Source organism: Dromiciops gliroides, chromosome 2, assembly GCF_019393635.1.
Source record: "Dromiciops gliroides isolate mDroGli1 chromosome 2, mDroGli1.pri, whole genome shotgun sequence".
NCBI classification, from domain to species: domain Eukaryota; kingdom Metazoa; phylum Chordata; class Mammalia; order Microbiotheria; family Microbiotheriidae; genus Dromiciops; species Dromiciops gliroides.
Window position 1 is genome coordinate 316267270 of NC_057862.1, and position 17796 is coordinate 316285065.

General features: G+C 39.4%; 1 protein-coding gene across 3 annotated transcripts in view; it reads left to right on the plus strand.

Annotated features, from left to right (window-relative positions):
* Nucleotides 1-17796, plus strand: part of SH3RF2 (SH3 domain containing ring finger 2) — a 170564-nt gene that overhangs the window by 77147 nt on the left and 75621 nt on the right. For all 3 annotated transcript variants that reach the window (XM_043980358.1, XM_043980357.1, XM_043980356.1), the window contains one exon: nucleotides 1224-1547. In XM_043980358.1, coding sequence (XP_043836293.1) covers nucleotides 1224-1547 — 324 coding nt within the window. The remainder of the gene's footprint in view (nucleotides 1-1223; nucleotides 1548-17796) is intronic.

Genomic DNA, 17796 nt, shown 5'->3' on the forward strand with positions numbered 1-17796 from the left:
TTTTAGACATAACTTGCTCGTGGTTAACCACTTCTGACTCTTCAGTTTCCCTTTCTAAATGTTTACAATCCACCCCTTGAATAATAACTTCTTGATTACTTTATATAGAGACTTTGCCTGTGAGAGAAAACAATCCTCTTCTCAATAATTCTCAGGAACTCAGCAGCGATGTGACAAAGGCTCTTTTATTTCGTTCCTGTGAGAAGGAGGCACCCTAGTGCGCAGCCAGTGGGTGCAAAGAAAGGGGACTCGCAGGCCCTGTTTTAAACCCTAGTCCCTAACCCGAATGGACTCTCCCCTTTTTCATCATTGGTACGATTACTCAAGGGTTACAATCTACACTCAAAAACTAGCTAATAGGAATGTAGAGTATTCCCATCCCTCTTGCTTATAAAGGCATAACTCAGAAGTGGACCTTATTCTTCCTTATATGGACACAACTCAGGAGCAGACCTTATTGAGACCAGGGCTCCTTGAACCATGTGATTTTGTTAGCCAGAGGGGGAGGAGTGGATCTGAGACCTTTGTCCTAAAAACAGGTCAGGAAGAGTATTATTGACTGTTATATCCTCATTGAGAGGAGACAACTACCCATTTTCTCACATTGCCCATTCCCCCCAAATGAAGAACATCTCAGAGCTAATCATCAATCTTTGAAATCTTGTCACTGGAAAGGTTTACATTTTCTCTTCATTTTTGTATTCTCCTCCCCTCCAAAATTGGTAATTAGAAGAACACTCAAGGAAATAATCAAACTTGTCATATCTCTATTTGTTCTTATAATTAGCAGAAAGACCTATGTATTACTGAGTGGTTGCTATATTCCAAGATTCATATTTTTTAAAATACTTGAAATGTAAACAGAGCTCTTTAAAGTAGTTCTCACATTTGACTCCTGTCATTACTTAAGGCTAAAACTTGCTGAAAATTCTTCAAAGAAACTTTGAATTACCCATATCATTAAAAACAATTGGAAGGAAATAGTGATTTCTTGTGAAGAATCTTTTAGCAAAAACTGGGGTTTTTTTCATGCATAATTCTCTTTCTTGAATTGTATCTGAATCGAGAAGGGGAAATGCAAAATCCAGAATTTAAGTGTTACCTTGTTAGGACACAATCTCCAACAGATTCTTTGTTATACTTTTAGTCAGGGACAGTTCTAATTTTTGTCTTTGTATTTCAACACCTAATGGGCAATTTTCATTAGATCCTTTGTATTTCAGCCAAACCTCACTGCAAGACATCTGCTAGAGAAGGGCAAAAACCATCGGTCATCCCACATAAAGAGCATGTCCCTGAGATCCTCTTCTCCTAGGAGCAAAGTGGCAGAATCACCAGTCTTCAGTCGGGCCATAGAATCCAGGAGGAAGAACCCAAGACAATTCTCTATCATGACAGCCTTGAACACCCTCAACAGAATGGTCCATTCACCCACAGGGCAACAGATGGTGGAAATCAGCTCCCCTGTGCTCATCAGCTCCAGTAATCCTTCTGTAGCAGCTCAGAATTTTGAGAAGGTAGAGCTCCCACCTAACAGTCCTGTCCAGGTAAGAAAACATTTGACATTTTGAACAAGGGGCAGATTTGGACTTTAGGAAATGATTTATGAAATATCATGTTTGTTTCTTGTTTAATATAGTGGTTCCCAAACTGTTCAAGTATGAAGACCCCTTTTTAATGTTGAAAAATATCTGTAGTAGACTACCCCATTTTAGTGGTTGTGCAATTGATATCCACTGATTGATCTAATGGATAATGACAAAAAGCTACCCTAAATTCAGTAATGCTTTTCTTTTCATTTTAATTTTTTGTTTTGAACTTAAACACCAAAAAATATAATTTCCATCCTCATAGCATATGAACCCATGAATCTCTGTTTCATACTGTTTCCTTTTTTAAATTATAAAATAAATTCTCTTTGTTATTTTCCTTATCTTCTTTATAAATTTCCTTCTGTTCATTTTAAAAAATGCTTCTATGTTGATGGGTCTTTTTTTTGCATCAGTGTTAGTAAACCCATCTTCTCCTGACAGAATTTCCACAATTAACCTAAGAGAAAGGAAAAAAATGCGCTTCTGACAAATAAGCATAGTTGAACAAAATGTTGCTATCCTTGTTTAAATTGTTCTCCTAATTTCTTTCTGTATTAGTTTGTACTGCTCAGGATTCTCTGAAATTGTCTTTCATAATTTTTACAGTGAAATAATTTTCTGTTACATTCAGATGACACAATTTGTTCATCCATTTCCCAATTGTCTAAGAACCAGCCTAAACACCCCCTTAGATTCTAGTTCTTTTCTTTTTTCCTTCCTTTTAATCTTTGCTTCAGAATCAAGAAGCTTATTTTGATTGTGACTATTCCCTCCATGATATTCTCCTCCCTCTTAAACTCTACCTCCTATAATCACTTGTTTCCCTGTGGAATTTCATGTAATTTCCATGCCAAAATTTTTGTGTGTGTTCAACCTTTATTTGTCCATTTCAGATAAGAGTGAGGTTCAACTGATAGACATTTCCATATTTGCAAATTCTTCTCATGAACTCCATTTATGAGAAATATCAAATCCTACCCCCTTCTTCCTCCTTTCTATATTAGTGTATTCCTTGTATCCTCCCTTCTCTTTCTCCTCTTAAAACCCTAAGAACAGAACCAATATACATCTAAGTCCTCCATTTTTCTTATGTAACTCCCTAAATCCCCTCTGAAGACATAAGGTTATGAAAGGAATCTTGTTTCCTATACTTCTGTTAGAACGTTGGCACATTATACAGCTCTGTACAGTTGCTCAAATAAATTTACCTTTCTCAATTCCTCTGGACTCATATTTGTATTGCAAAGTTCCTACTCAAGTCTAGTCTTTTCTCCAGAATTCCTTCAAAGTCTTCTATTCCATTAAGGGTCTATTGTTTTCCTTGTAAATTTATATTCAGCTTTGCAGAGTAAGTTATTCTTGGTTCTAAATATGTATCTTTTGTTTTTCAGAATATTATATTCCATGATCTCTTCTCATTTATGGTAGAAACTGCTATGTCTTGTGTGAATCCTGTCTGTGATCCTTTATTATTTTATTTGCTCCTTTCTGAATATCTGTAGTATTTTTTTCTTTGATGTAAGAGTTCTATATTTTGTTTATTACATACCTGGGAAATTTTCACTTATGATTTATTGATATACATGGTCCAGTCTTTTTTTTTAATCATAATTGTCAAGAAGTCCAGTGATTCTTAAAGTATCTCCCCTTGATTTATTTTCCAGGTCAGTTGTTTTTCATGTCAAATATCTTACATTTTCTCCTATTTTTTTAATCTCTTGATGTTGTTCTTCTAGATCTTGCTATTGCCTGGGGGTCATTGATTTCTGTTTGGTCTATTCTAGTTTTCAAGAAATCCTTTACTTGGATAAAGTTCACAACTTTCTAAACTTCTAAACTATTTGTTCATTTTCCAATTTTTTTCTCTAGAGCTATTGTTTCCCTTTTTAAAAATCTGTTTCATTTCTTCTAGAAATCCATGCACTGTTGTGAAAAATTCATTTTTCCCCTTTGAACCTCTGCTTGCAGTTGTTATAGAGTGCTTTCTCCTTCTTAATGTTAAGCTTCAAGCCAGCTTTTACATTGTCCTCTTTCACTATCATCAAGAGGCTTCTTTTTTTTTCTTTTTTCTTTCTTTCTTTCTTTTTTTTTTTTTGAGCAGGGCAATGAGGGTTAAGTGACTTGCCCAGGGTCACACAGTTAGTGTCAAGTGTCTGAGGTCGGATTTGAACTCAGGTGTTCCTGAATCCAGGGCCAGTGCTTTATCCACTGCGCCACCTAGCTGCCCTGTGCTTTCTTCTTCTTCAAGAAGATCTGGGGATTTGCAATAATTTTTATGCTGGTTAGTGTTTTCTTTATTTGTCTCTCTACCTCAGATTCCTGAATTAGGACTTTATGCCAGAGCCAGGTTCTCCTATACCTGCAACAGTTTTGAGTGAGATCGTCAGTCTAGTTCTTTCATTGTGTCACCAAGGTCCCTGTGTTGACCATCTCCTGCAGTTAGCTCCTATCAACCCTAACCTGCAGATCTTTGAGATTTGAAGTGCTAGATTTTGAGGGTTCTTCCTAGCATCTCTGGTCAGAGCTTATGGGCCTGGAGTGTCCCAGCCTGAGAACTACCAAACAGCATGCTAGTCACTCTTATACTACTCCCCTACACTTCTGAAGTTGCCTTTCTGGGGCCTTCTAACCACTTGGAGGCTTTCTCAGGGGAGCCTTTGACTCTTGCTGCCTCCAGACACACAACACAGCCCTGCATATAACATGTTACTTTGGTCATGCTGGTGCTGACCTTTCTAAAAGGATTCTCTTTCCCATCACATTCAGGCTGACCTCTTATGTAGGTCTGGGGTGGAAGAAATCACTTACTGTCATTTCTCATTGGATTTCTTGATCATTGTTCCACGTAATGCAAACTTCAGGGTTTTGCTAGTGTAGATATATGGGAACTGGACATTCTTCCTCCAATCCAGGTATCCATCTTGCTTTTCAATCAATTTGTATGTTTCTAATCATAACAGCATCCACCTGTTTTTGAAAAACAATAATGAATATGCATGAAACAATATTTAGTCAGTCTACAAAATAACAGTGCTTGGTACATGTATGAATATAAAGGGCCCTTGCAACAACTCTTTAGTTTCCCAAAGTTTAATGGTCTACAGATTGGGAACATTTGATTTAATATTATATTTCACTACTTTAAAAGATCTATAATTTGGGTATAGATAATTCTCTCTACTGATGCAGAAGGTGGCCACTACTCTTTACCTTAGTAGACAGTTTTATGAATCACTACAACCAAAAAAAGAAATCTCCACCTGGTGGCTAGCCTTCCAGTGATGAGGTTCCCATAATTTAGCTAGACTAATCTGATGACAAACAAGCTTTCTAGCTTGGTTAGGGGCCTTCCAGTTTATCCTGCACTGGCATAGCCTTCACTAAGACAGTTTCCCATCTGACTTGAGCCAGAAGAGGCCTGAGAGATCACCCTGTTCAAATTCCAACCACACAAGAGCTCACTCACAACCTATATTTATGCAAATGAAACATTTAGGCAGCTAAGTGGAATGGTAGATAAAGTGCCAGGCTTGTATTCAGGAAGATCTGAATTCAAGTGCTACCTCAGACACTTAATAGATATATGACTTTAGACCAATTAGTTTACCTCTCTCAGACTCAGTTTTATCATTAATTTAAAAAAATGTTTTATTATCAAATGGGGATAATAATATCACCTACCTCATAGGGTTCTTGTGAAGACCAAATAAGATAATATGTATGTAAAGGACTTTGCATACTTTAAAGCATTATATAAATGCTAGCTAGTATTTTTATTAACTAAAATGAAAAGCAATACTATGCATAGTAGAGTACTAAAATACTATAATGGAGTGTCATAGTTTAGGAAAAGGAGAGGTGAATGTGGACTGGAGTTTCAGAGAAGGTGTCATTCATGAAGAAAGCAGGGCTTAAGAAGGCTCTTGAAGGCTTAGATAGAGATATATATAATTGGCATTTTTTATCTTAGTTTTGCTTTTCTCATATGACATAGTGTGGCTCTCTCAGGGAAAAAAGAACCCAAGCTAGAAGAGGGTTTGAAAGGGAGAAACCACAACCCACTAAGCTAGTCAATAAAAAAAGTTCCAACAAAGATGAGATTGAAGGGGAGGGTCTTGGATGAAGTAATATTTAATAGCTCATATTTGTAGTGTAGAATGCATTCCAGTTACAAAGTGCATTTCTGGTACAGGGCCATGGAAGAAACACTGGATCTCAGGATCTAAGTTCAAATCCCAGCTCTACAAAAGGGATCTTAGGCAGGTCCCTTCAAATTTCTGAGCCTCAGTTTCCTCATCTATAAAATAAGGACATTAGACCAAATTACCTCAAAGGTCCGAGCCAATTCCAAATCTGTTATCCTGTAATCCTGAAAATGATGGAGTTGGAATAAATTACTTCTAAGATCAATTCAGCCCCAGGATTCTGTGTATATGTGTGTATATGACTCAATTAATTCTTTGGAGACCTCTGAGCTAATCAAGACAAATATTATTACTAACATTTTATGAAGGAAGAAGCAATGGCTAGTGAGCAGTAGGGAGGGATAGGAGACCTAGACCTTCTTATTCTAGGTGTATCGTTCAATCTATGAGGCTACCCTAGAGGAGGGATTTTTAACCTCAAATCCAAAGACACTTTCACCCCCAAGGGGTATGCATATAGATTTGGGGGGGTCCATAAACTTGGATGGAAAAAATATAACTATTTTTTCACTGTTCTCTAATTGATATTTAGCATTTTCTTCCATTATGAATTTTTTTAAAATCTGAGAAAAGGTCCATAATCCCTAAAAGGTTAAGAACCCCTAGTCTAGAAGGAGAGAAGATTGGTGGGAGACTACATTAGGAATACAGGAGAGTGTGCCCAAAACTTAGCATGGGAAAACAGACAATGCTGGTTGGCCTTTGCTACAGAAGAGAGCATGTAGGAGAATAGGGGACATGAGCAAGTAGCCAGGAAGTATAATGTAGGCAGAGCCAAGAACGCAATCCCTACTCAACGACTTATTATGAAAAGGGCTGAGTGATTACCACCCAGTTTAATGCAAGGCCACTGAAAAGGTTACAAACCAGAGGGACAGTGATGCAGCCCAGGAGCTGAAATCTTTCTTATAGCAGGTGCTTATTTAGGTTGAAAGGCAGTTTTGTAAGATGAAAGAGTACATTGATGACACCAAGTAATTAAGAAGTGAATTGCATGCTGGGAATTCTACTGCAAACACTCTTTTTAGCTGTGCAGGTAGCAACCTGAAAAGCCAAAACTTGGCTTGTACTGATTTTTTAAAGGAGCTATAAATCTCATTTTTAAACAAGAGTCTCTACCTTGGGATTAAACAGTTTAACTGAGCTCTAATCCCTTTTTAACAAGACAAGAAAGAGGAGAAAGTCAAGGACTTCTCTGAGACTTATATGGTATTAGAAATAGTGTAATAGTTCATTCCTTGCTCTGTAGTCCAGGTCTAAGTTGGGGAAAAGGAAGGGAAAGGAATAAGCATTTATAAAGTGCCTTCTATGTGTCAGGCACTGTGCTAAGTGCTTTTACCAATATTATCTGATTCAATCCTTACAGCCACCCTGGGACTTAGATGTTATTATTATTTGCATTTTACAACTGAGAAAACTGAGGCAATCAGAGGTTAAGTTACTTACCTAGGTCACACAGCTAGGAAGTGTCTGAGACTGGATTTGAACTCTAGTCTTTCTGACTCCAGGTCCAGTTTCTATCTAATGTGTTACCTAGCTGCATGATTAGATAACATTGTGTCTCAAAAAAGGTCTTGTGGGAGGTGTTAATGAACTGAAAATTCAATGTAAGTTAATGGAGGTTGAACACTTTGGCCATTTTAACTCACTCTGTATTGTATCACTCACCCCCCCCCCATACTACACACACACACACACACACACACACACACACACACACACACTTTTCCCCTACAGAACAACATTGTTTTTTATTGATGGGGTTTTTTTTAAAAAAACCTCATTTCCCAGTTAAAATCCTCACCAAGGGGAAGCTAGGTGGTGCACTGGATAAAGCACCAGACCTGGCTTCAGGAAGACCTGAGTTCAAATTTGACCTCAGACACTTGACACTTACTAGCTATATGACCCTGGGCAAGTCACTTAACCCTCATTGCCCCCCCCCTCAAAAAAAGACCCATCTTTTGTAAGAAAGAATTACTTTAATTTGGGGCGGTGGCAGGGGTGAGAATAGCTAGGTGATGCAGTGGATAAAGCACTGGCCGTGGATTCAGGAGGACCTGAGTTCAAACCCAGCCTGAGATACTCGACACTTACTAGCTGTGTGACCCTGGGCAAGTCACTTAACCCTCACTGCCCTAAAAAAAAAAAAAGAAAGAAAGAATTACAATTAAGCAAAACAAATTGGCACATTGATCATATTTGACATCATATGCTCTATTACATACCTGTAGACCATCATTTCTCTATTGAGAGATGGGGGATATACCTTCATCAGCCAATTGCAATCAAGATTGATCAATACCAGAATCTGAATTCTAATGTTTTTTAGAATTACTAAACCAGTAGTTCCAACAAATTATGTAGATATAGTTTACTTAGATTTTAGCAAATAAATAAAGTAACTCATGTTATTCTTATGGAAAAGACAGAGATATAAGCTAGATCATAGTACAATTGGATTAGTTTAGAACTGTTAAGAGTAGACACTAATAGAGAAATGTAAGCATGTGGCGGAGCCATCTCAAACCAGCTAATGAAAGCCGATAGTTAAATTTTCTACTTTTTTTTTTTCAATAGTTAAATTTTCAGTGTGAGCATTTACACCTCAGAAATCAGAAAAGCTACAAATCAAGGCTTGATTTATTATTTATCTGAACTTAAGAAAGTAATAGAGAAATGTTATGTAATTAAACTTAAAAGTATGTCCTGCATCAATTTTTTGTTTGTTTTGGGGAGCCAGTTATTAAACATTCACTAGCACATGTTAGTGGATATTTAGAAGGAGGTCTCCAGTGGAACTGCCTTTTGTTGTTAAACATTTTTTCAGTGACTTGGGATAATAGGATTCTTATCAAATTTGAAGACGACATATGCCAGAAGGGATGGCTGATACACCAGATAGCAAATCAAGGATTCAAAAAAGATCTTAATAGGCTAGAGCATTGTACTGAACCTAATAAAATGAAATCTATAGGGATAAATGTAAAGTTTTGCCCTTTGGTTCAAGAAATCAGTGTTACAAGTACAAGATGAGAGAGGCATCATCACCATCATTATCATAATGATATACAGCATTTTTATAGTACCTACAATGTGCCAGACACTGAGCTAAAGTGCTATAAAAATATTAATTCATTTTTTTACTCATAACAACATAGGAAGTAGGTGTTATTATCATAGCCATTTCACAGCTGAAGAAACTGAAGTAATCAGATATTGTGACCTGCCCAGGTTCACACAGCTAGTAGCAAGGGTCTGAGGCTGGATTTGAAATCAGGTCTTCCTGATTCCAGGCCCAGTACTCTACACTACACTAGTGTATCCCCCATAGTACCTAGCTACAAGATTATATAGGAATGTGAATAAAGTCTTGAGGTTCTAATAGACTGAAAGTTCAGTATGAGTCAACAGTCCAATATGGTACCCAAGAATGCAATCTTAGGTTATGTCAAAAGAGGCAGAATTTCTATGAATAAATAAAAGAAGATTGTTCTACTCACTGACCTGGTCAGACCACATTAGCCATATTATTGTTAGTTGTTAGTGTCACATTATAGGAAGGATATTAATAAACTAGAGAATGTACAAAGAAAGGCAACCATAAGAATGAAGGGCCTCAAGTCCATGACTTAAATGGCTCCATTGAAAAAACTGGAGACATTTTGTCTGAAGAAGAGGAGACTTGATGGGAGGAGAGGACGACTTGCTAGCTGTCTCCAGGTACTTAAAAGCTGTCATGTAAAAGTAGGATTCATCTTTTACTGCTTAACCCCAGAGGGTAGAACTATGAACAATAGGTAGAGGTTATATAGAACCAGTTTTAGGCTTGTTGTAAGGACATACTTCTTTCCAGTGAGAGCTACCCTTAAAACAGTGAGTTCCCCATCACTGAATGTATTAAAGCAAAGATTGGAGGACCATGGGTCAAGTATGTTGTAGAGGAGTTCTTATTCAGGCTTTGGTTAGACTAGATGGCCTCTGAGGTCCCTGATAACTTTAGTAGTCATTGTATATACCGTTCTTTTCGTTCTGTTTCTATTCTTCACTGCATCCATTCATACAAGTATAGGTTCACTCTTCCTAAAAGCACACACTACTTTCCTTCCACACACATATAGAGGCATCCATCAACATAATACTTCCATTCATGCATACGTAGTCCCAGCAATACATATTTTGCCTACATAGGGAGAGAGAGAGGGAGAAAGAAAGGAGAGGGGGGGAGGGTCAGGAGGTGGGGGAGAGAGAGAGAGAGAGAGAGAGAGAGAGAGAGAGAGAGAGAGAGAAAGAGAGAAGAGAGAGAGAGATCTGAGTCATGAGTGGAGGCTTTATGACTCATAATTAAAGCAGGGAGTAACAATGCAACTTGAAACTCTTCCTTTATAGGATCTTGCAGTAGAGGTGTGAACAAAAGTTTCAGAGTCCACTTTCATAGGGAAGATATCACTCACTCACACAAAACTTTATTCTCCAAAAGTCTGATGGGTTGTTGTTGTTTTTTAATTTAATTTCTCTACACTTTTCGATTCTTCTTTCTGGTTATTTGCCTGATCTACAGAGAAGCTCAGACCAGAACAAGAAATCCTGGTTTGATTCAGAGCATATCAGATGCTTTCATAAAATAAATGGGCATAACTAGAGGCGCCCACCCCCACAATACTGATGCTAGCTCTCTACCCAGTCAGTACTAGATTATAAGTGTTACCACATGTGTTTCTAAATGTTGGTGAAACAAGTTAAAACTCTTATTTCATCTAAAGCAGAGTCAAAAGTCAAAATTAAGGAGTCTAATAATTTCTCTGGGCCTCAGTTTCCTCATCTGTAAAAATAAGGGGTGGGGGTTGGACTAGTTGACTTCCAAGGCCTCTTCCAGCTTGAAACTTATGATGTTGTAGTAATGGAAGCTGACATTTATATAGCACTTTAAGGTTTACAAACCATTTTCTATCATTGCCCCATTTGGTCCTCACAAGCATCCTATGAAATGAGTGGCAGAGGTGTTATCCTCTGAATGTGTTGGGGATTGATGATTTTGCAGCTTGGTGGCACAGTGGAAAGAGTGCCTGGCCTGGAGTCAGGAAGACTGTCAAAATCTGACTCCCAAGATACCTACAAAGTCTTGAGATACTTCTGGGATTCCTTCCCCCCCACCACCACCACCACCTCCGGAGAAAAAGTATCTTGTGGAGGGAGGGTGAGGGGAATTGAAAAAGAAAAGGCCTATTGTATCTTTTTCATTTCCCCTCACCCTTCCTCCACAAGATACATTTTCCCGGGGTGGGGGGATCCCAGAAGTATCTCAAGATTTTGCAGGCATCCCGGGAGTCAGACTTTGACAGCTCCATCAGTTGGAAAAAAGTAGAAGGCATTTAGGGGACTTCCAAAGCACATAAAGTATGAGACCATCCTTCTGACTCTTTCCTACTTTTAAGAGAGGCAACAAAGAGATCTGAGCCAAACCAGGATCCTCTTTGAAACCTGGTGTTCCTATGGTGTGTGTGCTAGAGTAGTACTAAGGTCCTCAGAGCCAACTGTAAGGAAGATTGTGAAATCCATGAAGTTTGTCCTCCCACTGCATGAGGTCCCCTATTCTCCCTTTATTCTTTCCAGGTATCCTCTATTCAATCCACATCCAATGCAAATGTGCTAATGTGCTTCAGTGTGAATTTGTCACTAGAATACCTCTCCCCAGCAGTGTTTACTTTTCAAACCTGATCTCTTATGAAATGAAAGCCTTTCTCCAATTCAAGGCTTTTCAGGTATCTATGAAGAGGGAGGGCCTTACTTTGGGCCAAGGCAGGGTGAGGTGGGAAGAAGGGTTCTCAGGATGCTTTGGAAGTCCCATCCTTCAGGTAGCTATCAACTTAGGGGTAAGGTGGGCCCTTAAATGATCACCATAGGTTTGATATACCTTTGCTCATATTGAATTGCAGCATCCAAACTGATTTCACTCTATCATTATGTCCATATGTCAGAGAGAAGACTCACTCTTCACCTCAAGACATCTCTGGCTAGGCATAGTTAAGACATTACCTTGGGATAACAGAGTAGAATACTAGACTTGGAATTCTTATCCTTTTTTTTTTTTTTTTTTTGGTGAGGCAATTGGGGTTAAGTGACTTGCCCAGTGTCACACAGCTAGTAAGTGTCAAGTGTCTGAGGCCACATTTGAACTCAGGTCCTCCTGACCCCAGGGCCAGTGCTCTATTCACTATGCCACCTAGCTGCCCCTAGACTTGGAATTCTGTGACTTACTAGCTATGTTACCAGGAGTAAGTCATTTATCCTCTTGGAGCCTCAGTTTCCTCACCTGCAAAATGAGAATTTTAGTACCTCATGCACATGGTGGTTGTGAGGCTCAAATGAGATAAGGTATATAAAGCACTGTATAAATGTCAGTTATAGTTTTATGGAGCTATGTAAAAACAGGGAGGCTAGAAAATAATTCAGGACCTACAGTCAGTATCACACTTGGGTCGACATGAAGCATTCATGGGGAATTTTAGATAGGTGGGTAGGATCTGATTAAATTGGGCTTCAAGGGAATCATTAAGATTAATCCCACTTTCTTGTTTAGAAAGAATTCCCTAGATCCTGAAAGTCAGTGACATAGGACATGAATTAAAAGTAATTTTTAGTAACCATTGCTAAGGGTAGGCTAAGAAGAAATGCATTTCCTGCCTTGTGGCTGAGATATTAAGGTAGTTGTAGGTATAAAACCTTCTTTCCAACATTCTGTATAATATGTCTGAATGTCTTGCCCAAGGTCACACAGTTTGGGGGCTGGGGTGTGGTGCACAACTATTTTGGTCTTGAAGATTCACATCCTGCCCCTAACATGTGCTAGCTGTGGGATCCTGGGAAAGTCTTCTAACTGCTATGTGCCTCAGGCAGCTCACTAGGATTTATCTACTAAATTCTAGGAGGATCCTAATCTGTTGGGCAACCCAAGGGAAAAGAACTCTGAGTGTTTTTCCCCCTAAGACTTTAAGCAAAGAATTTTGCAGATCTTACAGTTTTGCTGGGTCCCAACCTGCCTAATACATACTTATGGAATGCCTGCATTAGTTGTTCAGAACTGATAACCACATGAGGATCAAATGAGATAATGTATATAAAGTGCTTTGGAAATCTTAAAGTACTCATATATCAGCTATGATCATTTCAATTCCTGGAAAGAATTCAACCCCCTATTCCCAGTTGTCAACCTCACCCCTTGTCATTCCACCAATTTAACTTTATAACTTCAGTCAAGGAAGTACTTTCCAGTTTCTAGTCTCTTTTTAAAAAAAAAATACAAATGTTCCTTGGAAGATGAGCTCTGTGCGGAAGGTAACATAGGTATTCTCATTTCCATTTTACAGACTTTTAATCAGAAGACCTGGGTTCAAGTCCTCCTTGTATATTTTAGTGACTGTGTGACTTTGGACAATCATAAACATCTTAATTATAATTTTATTCCTGAATTGACAACCAGCTGGGAACAAGAATAGAACACCGGAAAAGCAGAGGCAAGGGAGGGTTAGGAACACTGGGTACTCCAAGAAGAGACAAAGAGGTACTAGCTGGGCCAGTTGAAGAGTATTCAAGACAGACTTTGCCTACTTTACAATTTTGCCAGATCTCAGCCCAGCCTCAGCCCCACAGATGAAATGCATGAATTAGTTATTCCATGCTGGGGACTGTTCATGGCTGATAACTCCTAGGCGTTCCCTCATCTCCAGGGTGGCCCTCCAAATACACACTTCTGACTTCCTGATGTTACTGGCTGGTTTTCCATCCCTGTGCTCTCATGTCCAGAGAAATAGTCGTTATCTGCCTCCCCGTCTTATATGCTGCTTATCTCTTCCCTCCAGCCTATCCCTAAATCTTCTGGGCCTCAAAAAACTCAGTCCTAAGGCATGATTTGCTTGTAGGTTTTGTGTCCTGTACTGTACCCACAAGGAAATGAAAGGAATTGGGATTTTTTAACTTTGAGAAGTTTCATGGCTAACAATAACTCTCCTTTAACTTATGTTATACAGTGAATTGCTACTAGCTAAAGCTGTTCAGTATCTCAATGTGCAGAACAAGGAAAAGCGAGTACTAACTGCAGAATAAGACATTTAGTAACAAGGAATTTTTTTCTTGACCATACAGCTTGTTAGGCGGATGACAAGAGAGAGACAAAAACATGCATTCTTTTTCACTGGAGAGCTTTGAAAATAGACACCCCCACCCCCACCACCCCCCACCCCCGTTTTGTAGATTCTTGGTTAAGTTATTTTTCACCATGACTATGCAAGGTTGTTATCTCACTTTCCATGAAGAAACCGCAACAAATATAGAGGTTAAGTAACTTATTCACAGTCATCCAAAAAGCTAAAGGCACCATTTGGAATCAAACTTGCAACCCCTAAGTATCTTATCCAGTGAGTTCACCCACTGAGCAACACTGCCTCAAGGCACCTACCATCTTTTTAAGAAAAGACATAAGCTGGTATTAGCCCAGACAGACCACTGAGATAGAATCAAAATTACCCCATGATTTGCTATGTGGCCTTGGGCAAGGAAGGTCCTTAACTTCTCTATTCATTGGTTTTCCCATTTGCCAGGTGAGATAATATTTACCTGCCAGGGGGGTACTGTGTGAATTAATTTACTTAAGTTTATCTCATACTTTGAAGATAGATTGCATTGTTACCATTAAATAATGACTATCAGGGGCAGCTAGGTGACAAAGTGGAAAAAGCACTAGCCCTGGATTCAGGAGGATCTGAGTTCAAATCTGGCCTCAGACACTTGACATTTACTAGCTGTATGACCCTGGGCAAGTCACTTAACACCCTCATTGCCCTGCAAAAAATAATAATAATAATAATAATAAATAATGACTATCATCTTTGTTGTTTATTCTGTGTTCAACTCCCTGTAAAGCCTTAGATGGGCTATCTAAAATGATTTTTCTTATCATTTTTCTGCCTTAATGATTGTTTTTTAATCACCGAAAAGTGTGTTCCACAGTAGCATGGTCCATGATTGTCTCTGAACTCATAGACAGTATCCACAGACACTAGTCTCAGACAGAATTACATTCTTGTAGTCCATGGTTCATGCAGGAGATTATATTTCCTCCTTATCTCCACCAATCAGGTGCCATTGCTTTCCTGGTCCCCCCAATTAGAAGTGTGCTTTCCTTCCTCAAGTCTTCCTCTATCATGCTGTCAATCTCTCCTTTACCCTTATCACATTCTAGTATGTATTATCTTTATTTGGGTCCACACCACATGCCCCTCCCCTCCAGTAAATGATAAGCTCCTTGAGGGTAGAGATGATATTGTTTTTCACCTCGGTATTCCCAGAACCCAGGACAGAAGATCTACTTAGAGAATATTGAACTTGTAGGAACATATAGAAGGGACCTGTGAGGAAAATGACTCCTGCTCAATAATTCTCTGAAACTCAGCAGCAGTGATGTGTCAAAGGCTTATTTATTGTCATTCTCACAGAATGGGCAACCCAGTGTGCAGCTGGTGGGTGCCAAGAATGGGGGCTCCCAAGCCCCATTTTAACCCCTAGTCCCTAATGCAAATGGACCCTCCCCTTTTTCATCATTGGTCAATTACTCAAGGGTTACAATCAACTTGCAAAAACTAGTTAACTGGAACACAGTATTCTTAACCCTAATTTCCTTAGCCAATGGGGGAGGTGACACAGGGACATTTCCTCAATCTTCCCTTATATGGACACGGCCCAGGAGAGGACCTAATTGAGACCAGCTCAGGGCTCCTTGAACCATATGATCTTGTTTGCTGGAGGGCAAAGAGAGGACTGAGACCTTTGTCCTAAAACAGGTCAGGAGGAGTATAATTTGAATGGTGACTGTTATATCCTCATTGAGAGGAGACCATTACCCATTTCCTCACAGGACCTTAGAAGCCATTTGCTGCAATGCTCTTATTTTACAGCCAAGGAAACTGAAATTCAGGGAAATTGTGTCTTTCCTTGTTCAGGTGGCAGAACCATAGTTTAAACCCACATCTTGGTTTCAAATCCGGTGAGTACTCTTAGGTTATAACCAACCCTCCACTTCTGACACTTCATTTAACGTTAATCAGGTCTAGAGACCAGAAGAAGTTATAGTAACAGTGTACTCCAGAGGAATGGTTCATTGGGGTCTGTTTAGAAATGAGGAAGCCAGGGAAGTTAGGTGGTACAGTGGATAAAGCACCTGCCCTGGATTCAGGAGGACCTGAGTTCAAATCTAGCCTCAGACACTTGACACTCACTAGCTGTGTGACCCTGGGAAAGTCACTTAGCCCTCATTGCCCCACCAAAAAAAAAAAAAGAAGTGAGGAAACCTTCAGCAGACTCACTTGTTTTTTGTGTGTAAACTAAACAGTGACAGAATTCTTAGCAGAAAGCTAGCCTGGCTTCTAATGTACACCCAGAGGCTACCTGTCATAAATGGTCATTCACAGAATAGATATAGCTTCTCATTTCATGCCCCTGAGAAAATGTGAGAAGGAAGCAGGGGACAGGAATATTTCAGAATAGTTGAGTTCAGAGAAAGCTTCCAAGAGGACATAGCATCAGAGTTGAACAGGGAAGGGAAGGACTTCAATAGACAGGGAGGAAGGGGGATGGCAGAAGTCCATTCTGTAAGGGAAAGTCCTTAATAGACAGAGATGGAGGGTGAGGGTGGTAAGGAGGAGGGATAATGAGCAAAGACCCAGAGACAGAAAAGAAAAGGACAAGAATGGAGAACAGGGAATTGTCCAGTTGAGCTGGAACATCACATACATGAAAGAGGACATGTAAATTAGAGACTGAAATTGAGCTTCTGCTGGGAAGCCACTGTAAACTGTGGCAAACGCTCTCTTAAATGAAATTGAGATCTCTCTTTCCCCAAAGGGGAATACTGGAGAAAACTAAGGCCAATTCTCCAGAGAACCCAGAGGCCAGTTCTTGAAATAGAAATCCCCTTCTTCCTAAAAAGGAAGGAAAACCAGAGAAAGATAATGTCTATAAAAATTAAAAGAAAGGTTTTATTAAGCAGGGAAGAAAATCTAGCATGATCATGGGTGCTATTCAGCCTATTGCCAAATAGGACACTACGCAATAGATTGCAAGGGTTTTTATACAGTTTAAACACAGGCAGGCAAGAAATCTGGAGGAGAGGCGTGCTTTATAAAGGCCCACTTCCCAAAGGGAGGGGGTGTGTGAGGAATTCTAGGGGTGTAGGATGTGGCCTCTGATACACAATCAGAAGGCATTCTTGGTGATGGGCAGTTCAATTCAAGGCTTGATTATTCAGATTTCTTCCAAAAGAAAAGGATTGTTCCAAAGTTAGAGAATAGCTGAAGATAAGGTCCACATCCAATAGTTGCATATCCTGCAGTCAGATAAGTCTTTGATTGGTTTATGGGTTACTGATTCCCTGCCTGTCCACCTGGGTTTACTCTCAATCACAAAAATGGCAAAGGATTGTTGGTGAAGACAGTTGTTCTGGTTACCTGGATAATTGGGGCTGGGGGGGAAGGGTTTCCAGGCAAATCAAGGTACCCATTATCACACCACTAAAGGTTTTTGAGCCAAGGAGTAAAATGGTTAGGGTAGTATGTTAAGAATATCATAGATATAGGGGCAGCTAGGTGGCACAGTGAATAGAGAATCAGCCCTGGATTCAGGAGGATCTGAGTTCAAATCCAATCTCAGACACTTGACACTTAGTAGCTGTGTGACCTTGGACAAGTAACTTAACCCTCATTGCCCCACCAAAAAGAAAAAAGAATATCATAGATATACACCTAGAAAGGGACCTTACCTCAGGCAGTTCTATGGAGGATAAATCAACCAATAAACATTTATTAAGTGCCTACGATGTTATGTTCCAGGCACTAAATGAAGGGCTGGGAATACAAAAAAGGAGGAAAAGGGGAGGGGCAAAAGACAGCCCCTGCCCTCAAGGAGCTCACAATCTAATGAATGGACTGAAATGGAAAAGGTGAGTTCTC